Source organism: Panonychus citri, unplaced genomic scaffold, assembly GCF_014898815.1.
Source record: "Panonychus citri isolate SS breed McGregor unplaced genomic scaffold, ASM1489881v1 Contig00028, whole genome shotgun sequence".
In the NCBI taxonomy this organism is placed as follows: domain Eukaryota; kingdom Metazoa; phylum Arthropoda; class Arachnida; order Trombidiformes; family Tetranychidae; genus Panonychus; species Panonychus citri.
This window is the reverse complement of record NW_026515433.1, coordinates 2,982,504-3,000,512: the sequence shown is the minus strand read 5'-3', so window position 1 is coordinate 3,000,512 and position 18,009 is coordinate 2,982,504. Positions and strand designations below refer to the sequence as shown.

At 30.1% G+C, this 18,009-nt stretch overlaps 2 protein-coding genes across 2 annotated transcripts; one reads left to right on the top strand and one right to left on the bottom strand.

Annotated features, from left to right (window-relative positions):
* Window positions 1-1,250: 1,250 nt before the first annotated feature.
* Window positions 1,251-13,932, bottom strand: LOC128397309 (uncharacterized). Its single transcript, XM_053358024.1, has 3 exons — window positions 13,211-13,932; window positions 1,804-1,936; window positions 1,251-1,741 (listed from the first exon to the last, which is right to left on the bottom strand). Exons 1-3 carry the CDS (start codon window positions 13,246-13,248, stop codon window positions 1,511-1,513), a joined length of 402 nt encoding a protein of 133 aa, XP_053213999.1. The 5' UTR covers window positions 13,249-13,932; the 3' UTR covers window positions 1,251-1,510.
* Window positions 13,933-14,114: 182 nt separating this feature from the next.
* LOC128397308 (uncharacterized) lies at window positions 14,115-16,933 on the top strand. The gene is given in 2 exon segments (XM_053358022.1): window positions 14,115-15,587; window positions 15,590-16,933. Coding segments are annotated over 2 exon segments (2,148 nt in total). The 5' UTR covers window positions 14,115-14,197; the 3' UTR covers window positions 16,348-16,933.
* Window positions 16,934-18,009: the final 1,076 nt, after the last annotated feature.

Genomic DNA, 18,009 nt, shown 5'->3' with positions numbered 1-18,009 from the left:
CGTTTAATTGTAATTAACACCATGTATTTTGACCCTTTATTTTACGCAATTAGAAAGTTGATTGTTGATAAATAGTATAATTTTCATCACAAATAGTAGTCGACAGAAAATGAGAGAGAAAATAAAAGGTCTCAAAGGTATCATTTCTTTCCAAATTGTTGACTGATTGACGATAAATTAGTTGTGTGTATCAAGTGTGTATCAAGTTGACTTCATAATTTTGTTAGAAATATTTAAATTAATAATTGTTCCAGGAGTAGAAAAGATGATTGTTTAAACAATTAAAGAATATGTTTGTTTTCTTTTTAAGATGAATGATGATAGTGAAATTAATGATTAACCATTGATGGTAAATTTTAATTTATTGTCAATAAAGTCGATTATTTCGACGTAATTGTATCAATAACCATGGCATCCAATTCTTGAGCATCATAACCAATTAAACTTTTGAGATCGCAGACAAATTTGTAAACATAACGTTTACCATTAACTCAGGCAATCATATCACCATCATAATAATAACGTAAAGCTCGTGACAGTTTATCATAATTCATTGTGGGTTTGTTTTTCCGTTGTCCCCACAATTGAGCAACCATTTCGGGTTTGATAAATTTAAATTCACCTTCGATACCTTCCCAGCGGATATATTCACGATAATCGGCATCAGTTAACAGTTCTAGAAGAAATCTCCAATGCTAATCATTGGATAGAGATTAAAAAAACTACTCAGAAAACGAGTTTTCCGGGTTAAATTAATTTTAAAAAAATTTTCCTGCCATTTTAATTCAAAAAAATTGAAGAAAATTTTTTTTAATGGTTAACCTTTAACCTGGAGTGGAAATGACAGTGGGATTTTGCTGACTGGGGAGGGAATGGCAGTGGAATGGAGATGGGGTATAGGTGGAAGATATACATTTTCCCCTACTTTTATGAAGTAAATTTCAGTAGGTTATAAATTAGTGCTAACAAACCAACAACCACAGTTAACGGAAGTGGAGTTCAAACGAGTGCTGATGAACGAGTCCTTGGTCAAACCTGTGTGACCTTACTAGAAGGCAGAAAAAAATTATTTTTGGGTGCAAGTAGTGAAATCTAGTTTTGTGAAAATGAAACTAATCAATTTTGTAAAGAGCAAACCGTTTATCTACCTATGCCACGTATTATATCGCCATTATATTTCTTAGTTGTTAAGTTTTTCCCAGCATAATCATCGATACTATCACTAATTGAAAATTCTCGTTTACCAAAAATGTGTTTACCATTAATCTTTAATGTGATCAATTTTTTATCCTCTTTTGTATTAACATTATGAGGTATTTGATATTGTAAGTTGATAGTATTTGTAATATATTATCATGGTCCTGATTCGATATTATGGTTATTATTGTTATTTACATTTAATTAGCTTGAAGTGAACAAACATTAATAAGTAACAATGATAAATCTTCATTGTTCCCCCAACGATTTTAATCTTGGTTGATGCGTAACAATCAATGACCTTAACAATAGTTTATACAAAGTAGAGATCATTGGTTAATCGGTTTAGATCAGTTCTTGTTGAATCTGATTTACTCGTCTCATCGAAACTGACAATCGTCTGTTTGTTTGAGGACTTCCTCTTCTTCCGTCGATTACGTTGACCCTTACGTCCACTCGAATGATGATGATGGGCAAGATTACTTCGTGAAAGAGCGATACCCAAAAAAATGGCGAAAATGATTACATAAATCCCAATGAAAATCTAAAGCAAAAAAGGAACAAAAATTTAAAACGAAATTTTAATCACTTTCAGGTTAGATTTACCGATAGATAGATGAAAGCGTTATTTGGTTTATTTCCAAGAATTAGTCTCAGCTGATTGGGCTCGTTGATCGATCCTAATCCAGTTAAATCGTACGGAAATCCGAAAGGTAACAATTTACAAGAATGTCCCGATCTGTTAGCAATAAATTAATAATAAAACCTTCAATTAGAAATTTGATTGGAAAAGAAATTAATTTGAAACAATCAATGATTAATCATTCATTCTGTTTAATTTCTATTCCATAGGATTTGGCATTTAAAAAATTAGAATATAAAATCTGATCAGATGCAATTTACTCCTAACCAGAAATTGATATTTGCTCAATTCGATTTCATTACCATGAAGTCATTGATTTTTATCGATAGTTGTTATCATGATAAAATAGTAAAAGAATAAGAATAGAAAGAGGAAAGAAAAAAAGTTCCAACATAATCTAAGCTCAACTTATCTTTTTTTTTCTTGTTCTATTACATTGTGCTAATACATGAGGATGAACATTATGATGATGATAATTGAACATGAATCAATCCAAAGAATCTGTATTCCTATCAGAGATTCTCATGATTGGATCAACTTCATCCTGAATCTTTATCCTGTATCTTTTTTGATGGAAATTGGCTTTGATTTGTTTTCCTTTCAATTCTATGTTAACTTTTGGACTCGCAAATTTTGTCCAACAACAATTGGATTAATGTTAACAATCAAGGAAATGAGTGGGTGAATTGAAGGTAAAGATAAAAAGAGTTGATTCTCTATTCAGTTTGTTGTTATTGTTGAGATTTCTGGTCCATTCCAGTTGATCCCATGAGTTTCATCATGAAAAAATTCAGTTTACACCTTATATTTAAATCATTGAAGAGCAAGGAAAAAACTCTCTCCCCCGTCATCTTTATCGTCAAAGAAATAAAAGTAATACATGTATAATGTTGATTCACATGGAATGAACTTGAGTGAGTTAAATAGGCAATAATTTACCCTGAATATAAACTAACAACAATCAAGCAAATCTCAATCAGATGAAAACGGTAATATCAATGTCATCAGAATGGAATCAGTTAATTTGTTCATTTATCCATGAGATTGGATGATAAACAAAATATTCTGTTGGAAGTGCAAAGATGATAGAGATAAAAGTGATCTAAATTCTATAATAATAATAATAATAATAATCATCATCACCATACTGAGGAATATCCTGAGTATGAATCATCAAGAAATAATAAGAAGATGAAATTGATTGAAGATGGCGAGAAAAAAAGTTCCAACACGAATTTATCTTCACAAGTATTCATAATATATTATTATAAACATCATTGAAAAGACGATATCAATTCTTAGTGTCATTATATTGATGAAATTGTAGGTACATGGTGAAAATATGACGGAAACTCAGTCAACCTAAAAGCCATTTAACTGAAATATTATATATATCGACTCTGGTTATTTACTATTATCATGTATATCTCTCTCGTGTGAATACAATTGAGATGATAAATATTATCGATAATTTTTTTTGTTCCTATCCATTGTATGTGTTTAGTATGAATTTGAGTAAAGAAAAAAAAACCAAACATTATTTATCCTTAGGGAGTACAAACTATCATCATTATTATTTCCTGATATTTTTTCATCATGGTGATGATGATGTAATCAAAACATTGCAATTGATGCTGAAGATAAGGATGATAATATCATCTCTGATTCTGTCCTTGGATTATAAGGATGAGCATCATTAGAATGAGCATTGGAACTTTTTCTGCCATTTCATCAATCATTTTTCCCCTTTTCCTTTTTATCTATTACGAAAATATTAATAGTTCCTCCAGCTCTCTCTCTCTCTCTCTCTCTCTCTCTCTCTCTCTCTTACAATAATAATTATTTCACCTTAATAGGTATTCATATAATCATCATTATCCTCATTGACTTTCAATCATTAGCATCAACTGATTATTATTAATATCACTTGAGGTTTAATCGTTGAACTTAATTCAGTTTGATCCTCATTGTTTTCAGTTATATTCAGTGACAAAGCCAATTAGGATTACGATGATGATGAAAATAATGATGGTGATGATACAGATGAGGATTATTAATAATATCGTTACTCAGGAAATGATTGACATGTGAATTATTAGTTTTAACGACTAATGACGTTTTCGAGTCTGAACTTTTTCTCTTCCCTTATAAAACTCGAACCTTTCATGAGTAAACTAATATTATCATTATCTAATAACATGGTTGTTGATTTTTACAATGTTTATTTTTTTGTCATTATCATAGTTTCAAAGTTTAGTTGAGTGAGCTCATGGTGGGAGATAGGAGATGATTCTGACTCATAATAATATTATCACTGCTTTTGGTAATTAGTTTTATCACATTAAACGATTATCATGAAAAATTCAGTTCATTCATCATAACCCTAGCCTTTGATTATAAACTTTTGGCCTCATCTTTTCACCTCGAACCTTTTTATCATGGTAACAGTTATTATTATGTTCCAATTTTGAGAGAGATTAAATTTTCATTAATTTACAGAAGCAACAAAGAGGAAGATGGTGCTCATAGTGGTGGAGGAATGATGATGATGACAATAAAAAAAAAGTGTTGCAACTTCCACCATGTTCAGGTTATGTCATTAGACAAGAATATCAGATAATCATGATAAAAGTTTTGTAGGAGAAAAAAATCCCTGAGTAGTCAGAACTTAATCTGCTAACATGTTTCACGTTTTAAGAAATTCATGATGATGTTAATCCTCGAATTGTTATCGTTATTTTAAGATCGATGGAACTAATAAGTTTTCAGAATTCAAGGTTATCATGGATCAAGTTATGAAAGAAAAAAAATCGAAAAAGTCTCTCAATTGAGAATCGAAAGAAAAAGTAAAATATTATTCGAGTCTATTTAACTTATTACATGATTTTTCAGTGAATTCTAAAAAGTTCTGATGAATTAAACTTTCTTTCCCTTGCCTTCTTCATGAGAAGTTGTATAATCTATGGAAATAAAAAATTCGGCATTCATAGTGTTTCAGAACTTTCTATTTATCTTTTATTTTACTTCTTAACATCCATTAGAACTTTTTGGATTTATTTATTTAGTGAAGAAAATATTAAAATTACTAAAGAGATAAAAGTTCAGTCCATGGTGTTTCAATGGCCTCAGTCTCAGGTAAATTTACATGAGAATCTATCAAAACCATCTGAAGTTTAACATAATCTGAATACTTTATGATTTGAGAGAGAAAAAAAAATGTTACTCAGTTTTCAGGAGCCAGAACTTTTTTTTATATGTTCTGATAATGATCAGCATTAATATTATCATTAACATGGATAATGAGATCTCATGAACTTTGATAATGATCAGATAAACTGGAAGAAACTGAAAGTAATAGGTTTTATCATCTTTCAGATAATTCTGATCATGATTATGGAAACTCTTGAAAAAAAATCGACAAAATCAACATGAAACTGATAAAAAAAAGATATAAAATTTAGATAATCATGATAATCATGATAATGTTTGACGATTACTGAGTTTTACATGATGGTGATGATTCTGAGTGAATTAAATTTGCATCATGTAATTAAATTACTTCCTATTCAAACTAATCGATAATCAAATCAACTTCAATTTGAAACATAATTTTAATTTCAATTATAAATTCAGTTTCTATTCATGAAATAATTATTTTCTTGTTTACTTTAGATTCATAAAAGCCAAACAATTTCACTTGATTTAAATTCATTATCATTACTATTAGGGATTTAATTGCAATCAACATTTGTGACTCATTTAATTGTGTATAATTTCAACAGCAATTATATAATTGCTTGTGTCTAGTAGTGAGAAAAAAACAATCAAGATGAGCATTAATTGTTTACACAATTAACTAACTGTTCAAATGGATTTAATTTCATGTCTCAATTGAATACTCAACTCGACTATTATTAAGATACAAACAAAAGTTTCAATTGAATCTCAGGAAATTTAATTTATCTTCATCAAAATTGTTTATTGTTCAATCAGAATCATCGTCAGAATTAAGCTTCAGAACTTGGCTACTGATGAAATAATTTCATTCTTATTTTCCGTTTTGCTGATTGTTCATCTAATTTGATCAAGAATAAGTTCAGTTGGTCAGGTATAGAATTTGAGAAAAAGAGAAAGAGAGAAATTCATTGCTCAAAGTCATCTTTTCATTTCTTCATGATGATCATCATCTTTATCCAGGGAAGGAGAAAAAATCAAGGTAAGGCTTATTCTCATTTCTCTGAATTTCATCATAAATTTTCATCAAAATGATGATTATCTTCATTCTTAACCTTGAAGTTTCCATCAACAATTCAATGAGACTTTTTTTTTCTGTGAATATTAACCTTTTCTTTGCCATGGATTCAGGGTGAATTGAGTTTGAACTTTTCTCTCTCTCTCTCTCTCTCTCTCTGAGAGATGAAAAGGAAAATGTCAATTGAGATGATCACCAGATAAATGAGATTGAAGGGATGATTAAGATGATACAAGGAAAATGATTGTCACGTATTAGATGTAAACTTTTTCTTCAACTTAACATCAAAATAAGTTTGATAATCATGGAGCATCTTGATGATGATAATAAGATCATGATCATCACGTAATAGTTGATGAAATAAATTTAGTTTATTTCACAAATGATTAGAAGATGAAGTTTCCAATCTAACCAGCTCAGGGAATTGCAATATATATTTACTTTTGACTTCAATCTACTTTCACCCTTATTCTTGATAAAAAATTCTGGTTTCTCTTTCTCTCTCTCTCTCTCATTCTCTTCCTATTTTTTCTGTATCTTTCGAGTGAACATCAAGAATTTTATTCATTTCCATCACACTTGAAGCATCAGCTTACTCAATAGTTTCCAATAGGATAAACTTTTCCCTCCCACTTTACTTTGTGATTCTGCTGATGGGAGGGATATTAATTTTCATGATGGCAGCAGGATTTCATCAGATAAATGCTGATCACATGGAGTGGGATAAGGTGGCTTTCCAATGGTAGAAAGAGATGATAAAAAACAGTCAAAGATTGTATGAAAATCCATAACAATGTTTCAACTCCAATGAAGATTCAATGTTTTTTTTATCTCCATCATGAATTCAGGATAATGGATATTGATACAGAATGAGATTTTCCATGAGATGAATACTTTGAATTGCTGAGAGTTCATGATGATTACCTAATTTACCTCAAGAATTTGAATGTCAATGTTCAAGTCTAATTATGATCGTTAAGTTTTTTGTTCTTTTTCTTTGTTTGAACAACAATCTCGAAAGTAAAGAGAAATGAAACTCATTCCACTTGAAGTATTCAAATGAGAAACAGGGAAAAGTTCTGAAATCCTCCAAATGATATTTTCAATTCATTCTCTTCTTCTGTCAATCTCATTTGAATTCAGATCATGAACAGATACAGATTTGTGATGAAGCAAAAAGGTTCCAACTATTCATTAACTGAAAGAGAGAGAGAGAGAGAGAGAGAGAGAGAGAGAGAGACTTTTTTCTCAACCATTGAACATGAGAGAAGAAAAAAAGAAAACATGTAATATCACATGGATAGGGTATTATTTACCTGATACATGATAATTCATGTCAACCGTTATTCAACTAATGATACTAATCATGATGGAAAATCATTCACAATCCAAGATAATATCAGAATTATTTTATTACTATTGCTTATCCATTATTAACTCAAACGATTGTCAGATTCAGAATTCAAATCTCTGTAAACATTAGGTAGAAATTGTCTGAACTTATCTTCTAATGTCTGAAATTTACGATATTTTTTTCAATTTATTCAACTGTCTCATGTAATAATATTACAATTTGATTAAAATTTCCATGTTTAAACTTGACAAATACTTATCATGATAATAAACTGAATAACATAATACATATACAATATTACATATCACATATTAGGAAGATAATTGTATCATGATAACTTTTCCCCCGCCAAATCATGACAATGAAATTGAACTGAGAAAAAGTTCAAATGCTTGAGGCTATTCATGAGTATTTGATTTCAATTTAAGTGAATTTAATCTCCGATTATCTGTGATATTTTTTTCTCTACAAATCAATGTGATAAATCATTTCAATTTTTGTTATTGATAACATAAAATGAATGTTACTGAATCATCATCGTTATCATGTTTACAGTTTTCATCTTGCAAGTGAATATTTTGATTAACTTGATCTATCCTTATGGAAAACGTAATGGATTTGAGAGGAAATGAAGCATTTGCAATTTTTTTCTTCTTCTCAAATTGTGATGAAAGTTCATCGGGTGTTTCAGAATTCAGTGAATGAGAAATTGGAGAGAAAATTTTGCTTTTCTTTTCATCCCATTGAAACGAAGTATTGAACATGGAAACTCATTAGATAATGAGCTTAATAAGATTATCATGGCGAAAGATCAGATAACCATGAACTTGAAATATTGCTCTAAGTTGAGAACGAGAGAGAGAAAGAGAGAGCGAGAGAGAGAAGGAAAATGAGTCTGGGAATGAATAAACAAGTTTTATCTGTTCCTTATTACTGTCACTTGACCTGACACAAGAATTATCATGATTCATATTTTCATCTTCATCATCGTAAATATTAATAGTCGAAAGGTTACTTGTATTCTTAGGATGAATGGAGAGTGAGTATCATCTTCCAGAATGGATCAGATGAGATAATCAAGCAGAAAAATAATGAAGTAAAAATGTTCATCATCTTCGTTAACTGGCTTCCAATAAAATAATTCTCACTGTTGCTAATATTTCATTCTCACACTTCCAGCACCCACTTAGTCAATATTAATTGTACTGTCGAGCATTAAAATCTCATGTTCATCTATTGTATTTCTCAGGTTGAATAATTTTACGTTGAAATTTTCTCTTCCTCTCTATCTATCTTTATAGCTATTCTTATATTATATTTGTTATTGTTAAAGGGATAACAACAAAAGGAAATCGTCATCATTAGAAGGAAGATAAATAAGATGATAATGATGATGAAAAAGATTCTCAGATTGTATCAGAATAACAATAATAATACACATGTAAAGGGTATTTTCATCTTCCATGTTTATAATCGTCATCATAAGAATCTGAAAGCTAGAAAAAGTTTCTGATAATAGATGAAGGTCATAGAAGAAGATGAAGATGAAGATGAAGATAAATGTGAAATGATGAGAAATAAAAGTTGTTGTCGAAATAAAGGTGAAAGTGGGTGGAGAATGAGGATGAAGATGAAAATAAAGATGGAGATAAAGGATGGAAGATGAACAAAGAAATGAATATAATCTTTGAAAAGGAATAAGAAACAAGAGGAAAAGATGAAGATTTTCACCTGAGATACGTTTGATTGTTATTCTTGTCATTACAATAATTACTTTAGATTATTATTATTATTATTTGTTATTAGATTTGCAGCAATTATTATTGAAGATGATGATGATAAGCAAGATGAAAAGATGATGACAAAAGTTATCGTAATTGCAATGAAAATGCTGATTGAATATGAATACAAAAGATGAATGGAAACAATTGGAAACCAAATTATATCCAAAGGGTTTCACTTCATCTCTACTTTAATCATCATAATCATCATCAGAATTAATCACTTTACCTTATTTATCTTCAGAATTCAGCAACATCTCTCTCTCTCTCTCTCTCTCTCTCTCTCTCTCTCTGATTTCATCAAGATGCATCTTCATCTTCATTTTAAACCTCTTTTACCTCTAAGGCATTGATATTACATAATTTGGTGAACTCAAAGTTTTTATCCTTTACCGTTATCTTCATCTTTTATCAGAATCTCATATAAGTATCTAAAGTATCATGATGATCAGTCACTAGTTGAGATACATGACTCTCGTGTGTAAACAGTTAAAGCTACAAAATTAGTTTAACATGAAAAACTCTGAGTTTTCAAGCAGAACTTTCTCCTTCTTCATCAATGAATTTTACTCCATTTTGTTAATGTTCAACATTATCATGTTATCGTCTTCATCGACATGATCATTATTTACAACTGCAGGGACACTGAGAGGTGACATCAATCTAGTACATTTACTACCTTGCTATTGTATTAATATATCTCTCTTTATCTCTCACTCACTTTTATTTTGAATTCTGAATGAAAATTCTGGTTATTTTAATATTTGAAATTCTATGGTGAGTTTTTTGTACTCTATCTCTTGTCAATTCCCATGAAATTTATTACTTTTCCTGAATTCATAATCAAAGGATCAACATTGAATTCTGACAACATGATATTTCTATCTCTTTTCCTCAGAATAGTTCATGTTTCATGTATTTTTATAAAGTCAAAATCTTCGATTGTTTAAAAGATGAGAGAGAGAGAGAGAGAGAGAGAGAGAGAGAGAGAGAGAGAGAGAAAAGTTTTCCTTTCTCATCTTGAGAGTTTTTGAAAAAAAATATTTCCTGTTTCAAGAATTAAATCTAGAAAGTGAGAGAGACGATAAAGTTATCATGCTCATCATTATGATTCCAACAGATAATGTTGATGATGAGGAAAAAAAGTTCATCCAATAAACTGGAGGAAACGGTTATCATAAATTGTTTGTTTGTTGTTATGATGAAAAAAAGATGTTGATGAAATTTCTTGGGTGAAAATCATCTTATCATGATGATGGTGATGATCAACACTCGATGAAATTGAAGATAAAGATGAGAGATACCTGAGAAGATGAAAATATGATGAGGATGATGATGAGGAAATGGAATGAAATTTGAAAAAAAGCAGAGGAAATAAGATAATGGATTGACATCATTCCCATTGTTTGGTCTTTGGTGGGTTATGTGGGTGGAAATGGAAATTGTCAGTTATCATCTTCTTCCCCTTCAGGTAAAGATGATAAAAAGAAATCATCAAGGTAAGTTAACAGATCTTGTTCATTTTCTGTTGATTATTAACTTTATCATCACCTTTTGTCAATCATCAACAGTGAATATCATTTCCTGAGTGAGGATTATTTTATCATCTCTCTCGTTTGCAACATCATTAACCTGGTCTTGATTGGATCCAGTTATCATCTTTTGATCATCAACATTGATGAGGATATAGAAATGGCTTTATCATCATCTTCAATCATCATCATCATCGTCATCATCTTGTCAATAAGCAAGAAAAAAAGGTGAGAGAAACTTTTTTCCCCTACCTTAAGATAAATTGATTCAGTGATGTCAATTCTAGTTCTTAATTGTAATCAAAAAGTAACTTTAATCAACCGTGATCAGAATGATCAGCTTTTTTTTTCTTCGTCATCATTTGTCATCCTTTTGCTTATCATCTCTATTAGAAGGTTGCATGTGTGTATTGTGTCCATTTTGTGTCCACTTTCTTCACATGATGAAAAGCAAAAAGATACAGAAACCGAAACTTTTTTTTTCTATTCGACTTTTTTTTCATCTCGATGTTATTACGGTTTTGTTGTTACTTTTCGAGTTCTAATCAATGTTACATCCCTTGGAATTATCTTTTCAATCTTCATCTTACCACCTCAATTCTCTTTCTCTTGCTCTTCATCTTCGTTTTCTTCCACTTTTTCTCATCATCATCTTGAGAATTTTCTTTTTTCATATTCGATGGTCTAGATTGTAAGCCAAAGAAAAAGTAAAGAAAAAGAAAATAAAAGAATAGAACGAGAGAGAGAAAAAAATTCGAAAAAAAACTTTGGATCGAGTTGAATATTTTCGATTTCTACTCTGGTTCTCTTTTTTCTTCTTCTCTTTGTACCTATGAAGAGATTTTTTTCTTCGATTCAAAAATATCCTAATAGAAACTCGATAACCAAGTTCGATCCTCACCCTGGAAAATTCAACTATCATATTTCAGTTCTAATTCATTTCTCATAACTGAACAATCAACAAAACAGCGAAAGATAAGTTTCTGAATATTTACAGAATCAGAAGCTTTACCTTGATGGATTAGTGAATATTTTCACCATGAACATGATACTTTAGTCTCAATCTCATGGTAATGAGATACGCAGAACTTTGTTTTCATCTCAAATACCATAAAGATAAAGTTCTGGTAATGATAATGAGCTGTTGATATTATTATGATTATTATTTTATAGTAAGTTTAATGAATCGAAATGAAAATTAAATTATCTCTTCATAAATCTGTATTAATACTTTTACCATGGTGAAAAAAAGTTCTGAAAATTGAATTGTAATGAATTCATTCATTAGTAATAATAATTTCATGATGATAATCATCATTATATTGGTTTTTTCTGTTCACTTGGATAATTAAAGGAGCAATTTAAATTGAACATGATAATCAAAATAAAACATAAAAGTTAACTAATGAATCTAATTGCAAACTGAATTAATTACAATTAATTTTGAGAGTTGGTGAAACTTTGATTCCAATTTCATGAGGATGAGGATGAAATTTATTAACCTTGCGAATCTAAATTATCTGAATCATTATTTTAATCATCAGAATGAACTTTTTTTCTCTCAATTCATTTGGGATTTTTAAGGTGAAATGAACATAATTTAGATAATGTTCATTTACCATGATGATAATTACGATTACGAAAGTTACTGAAAACTTGGAATTCAGAATTTAGTTTAGCTTTTAGGAGCAGTTTTCATGGAGAATTGAACTTTTCTGATTAAGAACTTTTTTCTGTCTCTGTCCCTTTCTTCATGTTGCAATAATTTCAATTCTCTTTCATGATTAATGTTTCCAAATTTCCACCGGGAGAGATAATTAAATCTACACAATCAATTAACTCCAAGAATCATAAAATTTTCAGCTCATTTTTAGCTTGAAATTCATGATAAGATTCAGATTCATGTGATTCTCATACAGGGTTAACCTTATTTATTTGTTTATTATCTAATAAAAAGTAATTTAATAGTCAAAGTCATAATTGTGATAACCATGGTGATTCTGAATTCTTATGATGAAATTATCTAAATCAATGTATATAACAATATTATCTTATGATGATTATGACCAATGGTCACTTTGATCAAATAAAATAACTGATTGGACAATTTATTGATTTGATTTTATAGTTTATCAGTTGGAAAGGCAAAGTAATTGAAATGCAATAAATAAGTAACATGTTAATTACAATTGATTGAGGATTTAAATTGTTGCTCATGGTAATAAATTAACTAATTGGATTGATTTTGTTTCTCGTCCAATTAAAACTATCGTGATTGATTTGATTAATTAACGGGAATCAGAATAAAAAATTTGACGGAAATACAATTAAACTTATTGATTGATTGGAAATCATTTTTGACATTTTGAATGTTAATTTAACATTGGGATGGATTGTTAATCAATTGATTGTGTTAATTGTGTTTGTATTAAAAATGTTTGATTAACTTACTTGGTTGAACAATTAAAATGACCTAATGTTATCGGCATTGTTATTGTTCATTGATTGTAATGTGAAAAGTTTTTCCCTTGATTTATTTACACGATTAACGCTAATGATAAATGTTAATTGTGACTGATTATGATCCGATTAAAATCCGATTAGTTAATTGGATAATTGTTTCCATCCAAAGAGTTGGGAGTTTTTTTTACCTTTGCTAAGCCAATGGACACAAACACAAACTGACCAGGTAAAAGTTGAACACAAATGATGATGACCACAAGAATTTACGATGGACAATTGATTTGAATGTTATTTTCTCAAGGTAACTGAATATGAAGATTCTGAATTTATGATGATGATTCAAACAGTGATTGAAGAAAATGATGAGAATGAGAGAGAGAGAGAAGAAGATAAAAGTGAGACATTTACCATGGAGATTGCGGAGTTCAGTTCCATGTTCTGAGTTTAACTTATCTCTCCATGGATCAATCAACTTACATCAAGTTCAATGTTTAGATTTTGTATTGTTACACTTTTACCATTTTCAATTAGACATAATGGTAGAAGAGTTGGAACAATTAACTCTAATTACTTTTGTAATCGGAAATTGAAACAACAACAATTTCTAATACATTTGAAAACGAAACAAACACTTTACCTTAGAAATTAATTCTCCTCAAACTAAAACTAAAACATAATCATAATTACTTTTTTATCCTTTTCTATTTATCTTTTCTCTTTTAACTTGTTCTTCTCTCTAATTGTTTCCAATTAACTTTTCCAAATTAAAAAAAAATAATCGAAATCGATTAACAGATTAATCGAATAGTAAACAAAATCGACAAAAGATGGAGCCACTTTTTCTCGAAATTTAAAATTTTCATCAACAAGCATGTGAATATTTCCATGTGATTGAATTTGTATTGTTTTTCTGAACAACAATTTAATTTGATTGTTACTAATTTAATTTCTGTCATTTTTTTCTTCCAAATTGTTATGCCCGTGAGAATGAATAATCGTTTTGTCACCCATCGTGTTAATCTCTTTGAACCAGATTTGTTATTTTCCATAAATTGTTTAGCCTTTAATCCAGAAGAAAATAAATTAGCTGTTCTTAGAAGATCATTACCATTAGATGTTAAATCATCTTCTTCATCAACGTTACAACCACCACCAGCATCATCATCATCATCATCATCATCATCGACACCATCATCAGCTAAATTGAAACAATCTACAATTGATGTAGAATCATTAATATCCTATTCTCTAATTGAAATATGGGATTGGTCAATTGACCATCGAGCAACTTTAAGTCAGGTTATCCATGAAGATGAAGATGATCCAAGTTCAATTGAATCGTTGGGATGGTCATTTGATGGTCGATTATGGGCTTGTGGATTAAATGGTAAAATTCATCAGGTTGATTTGGTCAATAATGTACTTCACCAAGGATATCCACTGGTCTCTGGTGCTGGTTGGTGTTTACAATTTAATAAGGATAAAACTCTTGTCGCTGTTGGTACCGAGGAGGGTTACATTTGTATCTTTAACGTTGCAATAGTTGAACATGATAAATATGGAATCGATTTTGTTAAAACGATGAGTCGAGATAAAGCTCGAATATTATGTGTCACTTGGTATGAACCTTTGGAAGGTGATAAGAAATTAATCTCTGGTTCAATTGGGATAATTAAAATTTGGAACTATGAGAATGGAAATTGTTTAAATGTTATCCGTTCATCTAATGAGAATACAATTTTCTGGTCTTTAACTATTGCCGATGATTTTACAATTATCTCTGGTGATTCAAAGGGATTCACTTCTTTCTGGGATGGTAAAAATGCTCTTCTAATTAATCAAAGTAATTCCCATAAAGCTGATGTTCTCTGTTTAACCCAATCAGCTGGTAAATCGGGTGATTCACATAGAGTCATTTACTCATCAGGAACCGATCCAAATGTAGTCACTTTCACTCTTGATTCTAATGGTAAAGGAGTCCAATCAACGGTTCTACATATTCACAGTAACGATGTTCGATCTCTTGTCGCTAGTAAGGGTTGGCTAATCTCTGGTGGTTTCGATTGTTATTTGACCCAAATTTGCGCTTTTCCACAAAAACAGATCCATCAAGCGCCAGTTTTTAACAATTTCATCAAAATTGACAAGAATCGTCTTCTTTTCCAGTACAGTAAATCATTACAAATTTGGGAAACCGGATCAACATCAACTGCCCAATTAAACACTTCAATCAGCTCAATTGACAATAACAATCGTGGTAACAACAACACCAATCATAATAACAATAACAACAACAGTTACCATGATTATCGCAATGAAATAATTTCATTTGGAGATTCAAATGTTGTACCTTTGGTTGAAGGTCCATCCAATTGATTAATATACAATCGAAACGTTTAATTCACCAATCAAATTTTTCTGGACCATGGATTTGCTATTCGATATTGGAAAAAGTTAGAATATTATATTGTGCCAATGATTCTGTGACCAAAGTTCCGCTTCTTTGTGACCTTAACGGTGAAACAATTACCGGAATTGAGTTTATCGGTGATAAATATCTTCTTCTTTCAACTGGACTTAAATTGTACATGTTTCAATTAACCGTGTCGGGAATCACATTGGAGAAAGAGTTTAAATATAAACATCGATTAGTAAAAGTGGCCTCTTCTAATGAACATATTGTCGTTGTATTAGCAAATCTTTCAGTCTCATTGATTAGTACAACTGATTGGTCGTTGGTACATCGATTTAAATTATCATCACAACCAACTTGCCTTAAATTTAACCAATATCAAAAGGATCTCATTTGGTTTGCATTTGCCAACCATTTAATTATGAGTTTCTCAATTTCTTCAGCTGAATTTACCAAATATTCATACAATGAATCAAGTCAACATGTTCCACTTATCGGATTAACTTTTCATCCAAATGGGCTGATCGCCTATGATCAGGATCGATTGTATCATTACAATGGTTCTTCGTGGACAACTTCTGATCGCTATTCTCATTTGGCTGCAGTTGAATTTATGGCCGATAAACAGGAATTACTTTTGATTGAAGTAACACCAAGCATGATAAAGAAGAAACTTCCAATTCGATTCTCGAACAAAAAATTTGGAACTTAATCATCTTTTACCATCTTTTTCTCTATTTCGTTGTAATATCAAGATTAACATCAACATTCAGTGTTGACTCTATTTTTTTTTGCTCCATTTCCTTGTCTTGTTGCCTTTCTCACTCTCTCACTCTCTATCTATCTCTCTCTCTCCCTCTTTCTCTTCCTTATCAACCCAACGTGTCTTTTCAACATGATTATCTGATCATGATTGACAATCTCTATGGTGTAACCATTATCATCTTTGCTGTGATTAAGACAAAACAGCAAAGAAAAGGAAGCAAAAAAGGAGAAGTGATAATCAGCTCACAATGAGAACCCAATCACTTTGACGATGGTGAACAAACATTATTTAATCCTTGATAATTATCCATGTTGAGCTGAGTAATTTAATCTTCTGACAAACTTATGGTGATGAAAATGAACTTATCCATAAATTCAATTATTATTATAATTATTATGATAAACTCAGTGAGAGAATAATAATATTATCCAATTTGTAATAAGACTTGGAGAAAGAGAAAACTCAAAAACTGAAGAAAAAAAAAAGAACAAAGAAAATAAAAACAAAATCAAATTGATTGTTAACAATTCAATTGAAATGATGGAAATTGAATCTTCAACTAATCCGACACCAATTCGGTACAATCAAGAGTCACCAAGAATCTTCCTGACAGAGAATTTTAATTACATGTGTCAACCATTACCATGCAATTGGATCTGATTTGTTTACTTTTTTCTCTGTAATTTTTTCCTCTAGTTTTTCCTGGTTCATGTTATTGAGTTTTTTTTTCTGCCAACGGAAGTCAAGGTTTATTATCCAAGAAGTGGGAGAAAAAAAAATCTATTGAGGAAAAGAAAGAAAAAAATATGAGAAAAAAAATTAAAGAAAATTGAGATTCTAAAGTATTGAAAAGGAATCCGGTAATGTCACCTTAATGATGATCAGAATTACGATGACGATGACGATGAAGATAAAGATGATGATGATGATGATTTATCTTCTTGTGAAGCCTATCAAATAACCCATAATGTAGTCAAACCTGAAATTAGAAAGAAAAGAAAATGTTTAAAGGAAGTAAATCATTTGTTAATATTATAAATAATCACATAGTAATATCATTATGATTAGTGTCTCATGAATCCATCTAAATGTCACTTAAATTCACCACCATAATATCATAAGGGGTTAATATCATGTAACTACAAGGACGATCAGTGATTTCAGTTAATTGAAACCCAAAATTTTACTCTCATTTTTTTTTGTCATCACCCAAGTCTTAATTATCAGTTTAACCAACATGATTACAATAATTAACATAATCATTACCATGATTATGACAATGATGAGACTTATGGTGATGACGATGGTTATGGTGATAAAAGTTTTTAGTGTTCCAATGATGAATATAAACCAAAAGCTTCATGAGTGGAAATTAAAACCATTTTTTGGCCATAGACTCACCATTGTACCATTGAAGTAGAAAAATTGTTTGATGTTGCAAAGATTTTATCTCATCACCACATCATTTGTATACAAAATGTTATCATATCTTGACATTGGCTTAATCAGAATCCAAGGGAAGACACAAAAGAGAGAGAGAGAGAGAGAGATGATTATGATGATATGAATGAAGAAGACAATGAAAAGACATAAATTTACAAAGAGAAA

What these genes read in the sequence shown, in the direction of transcription:
- LOC128397309 (XM_053358024.1), bottom strand. Translation starts at nt 13,248, where the DNA reads ATGCCGATAACATTAGGTCATTTTAATTGTTCAACCAA. An exon ending in CATTTTAATTGTTCAACCAA is followed by an intron (nt 1,937 to 13,210) that starts GTAAGTTAATCA and finishes TATTGCTAACAG; the next exon opens with ATCGGGACATTCTTGTAAAT. An exon ending in ACGCTTTCATCTATCTATCG is followed by an intron (nt 1,742 to 1,803) that starts GTAAATCTAACC and finishes TTTTTGCTTTAG; the next exon opens with ATTTTCATTGGGATTTATGT.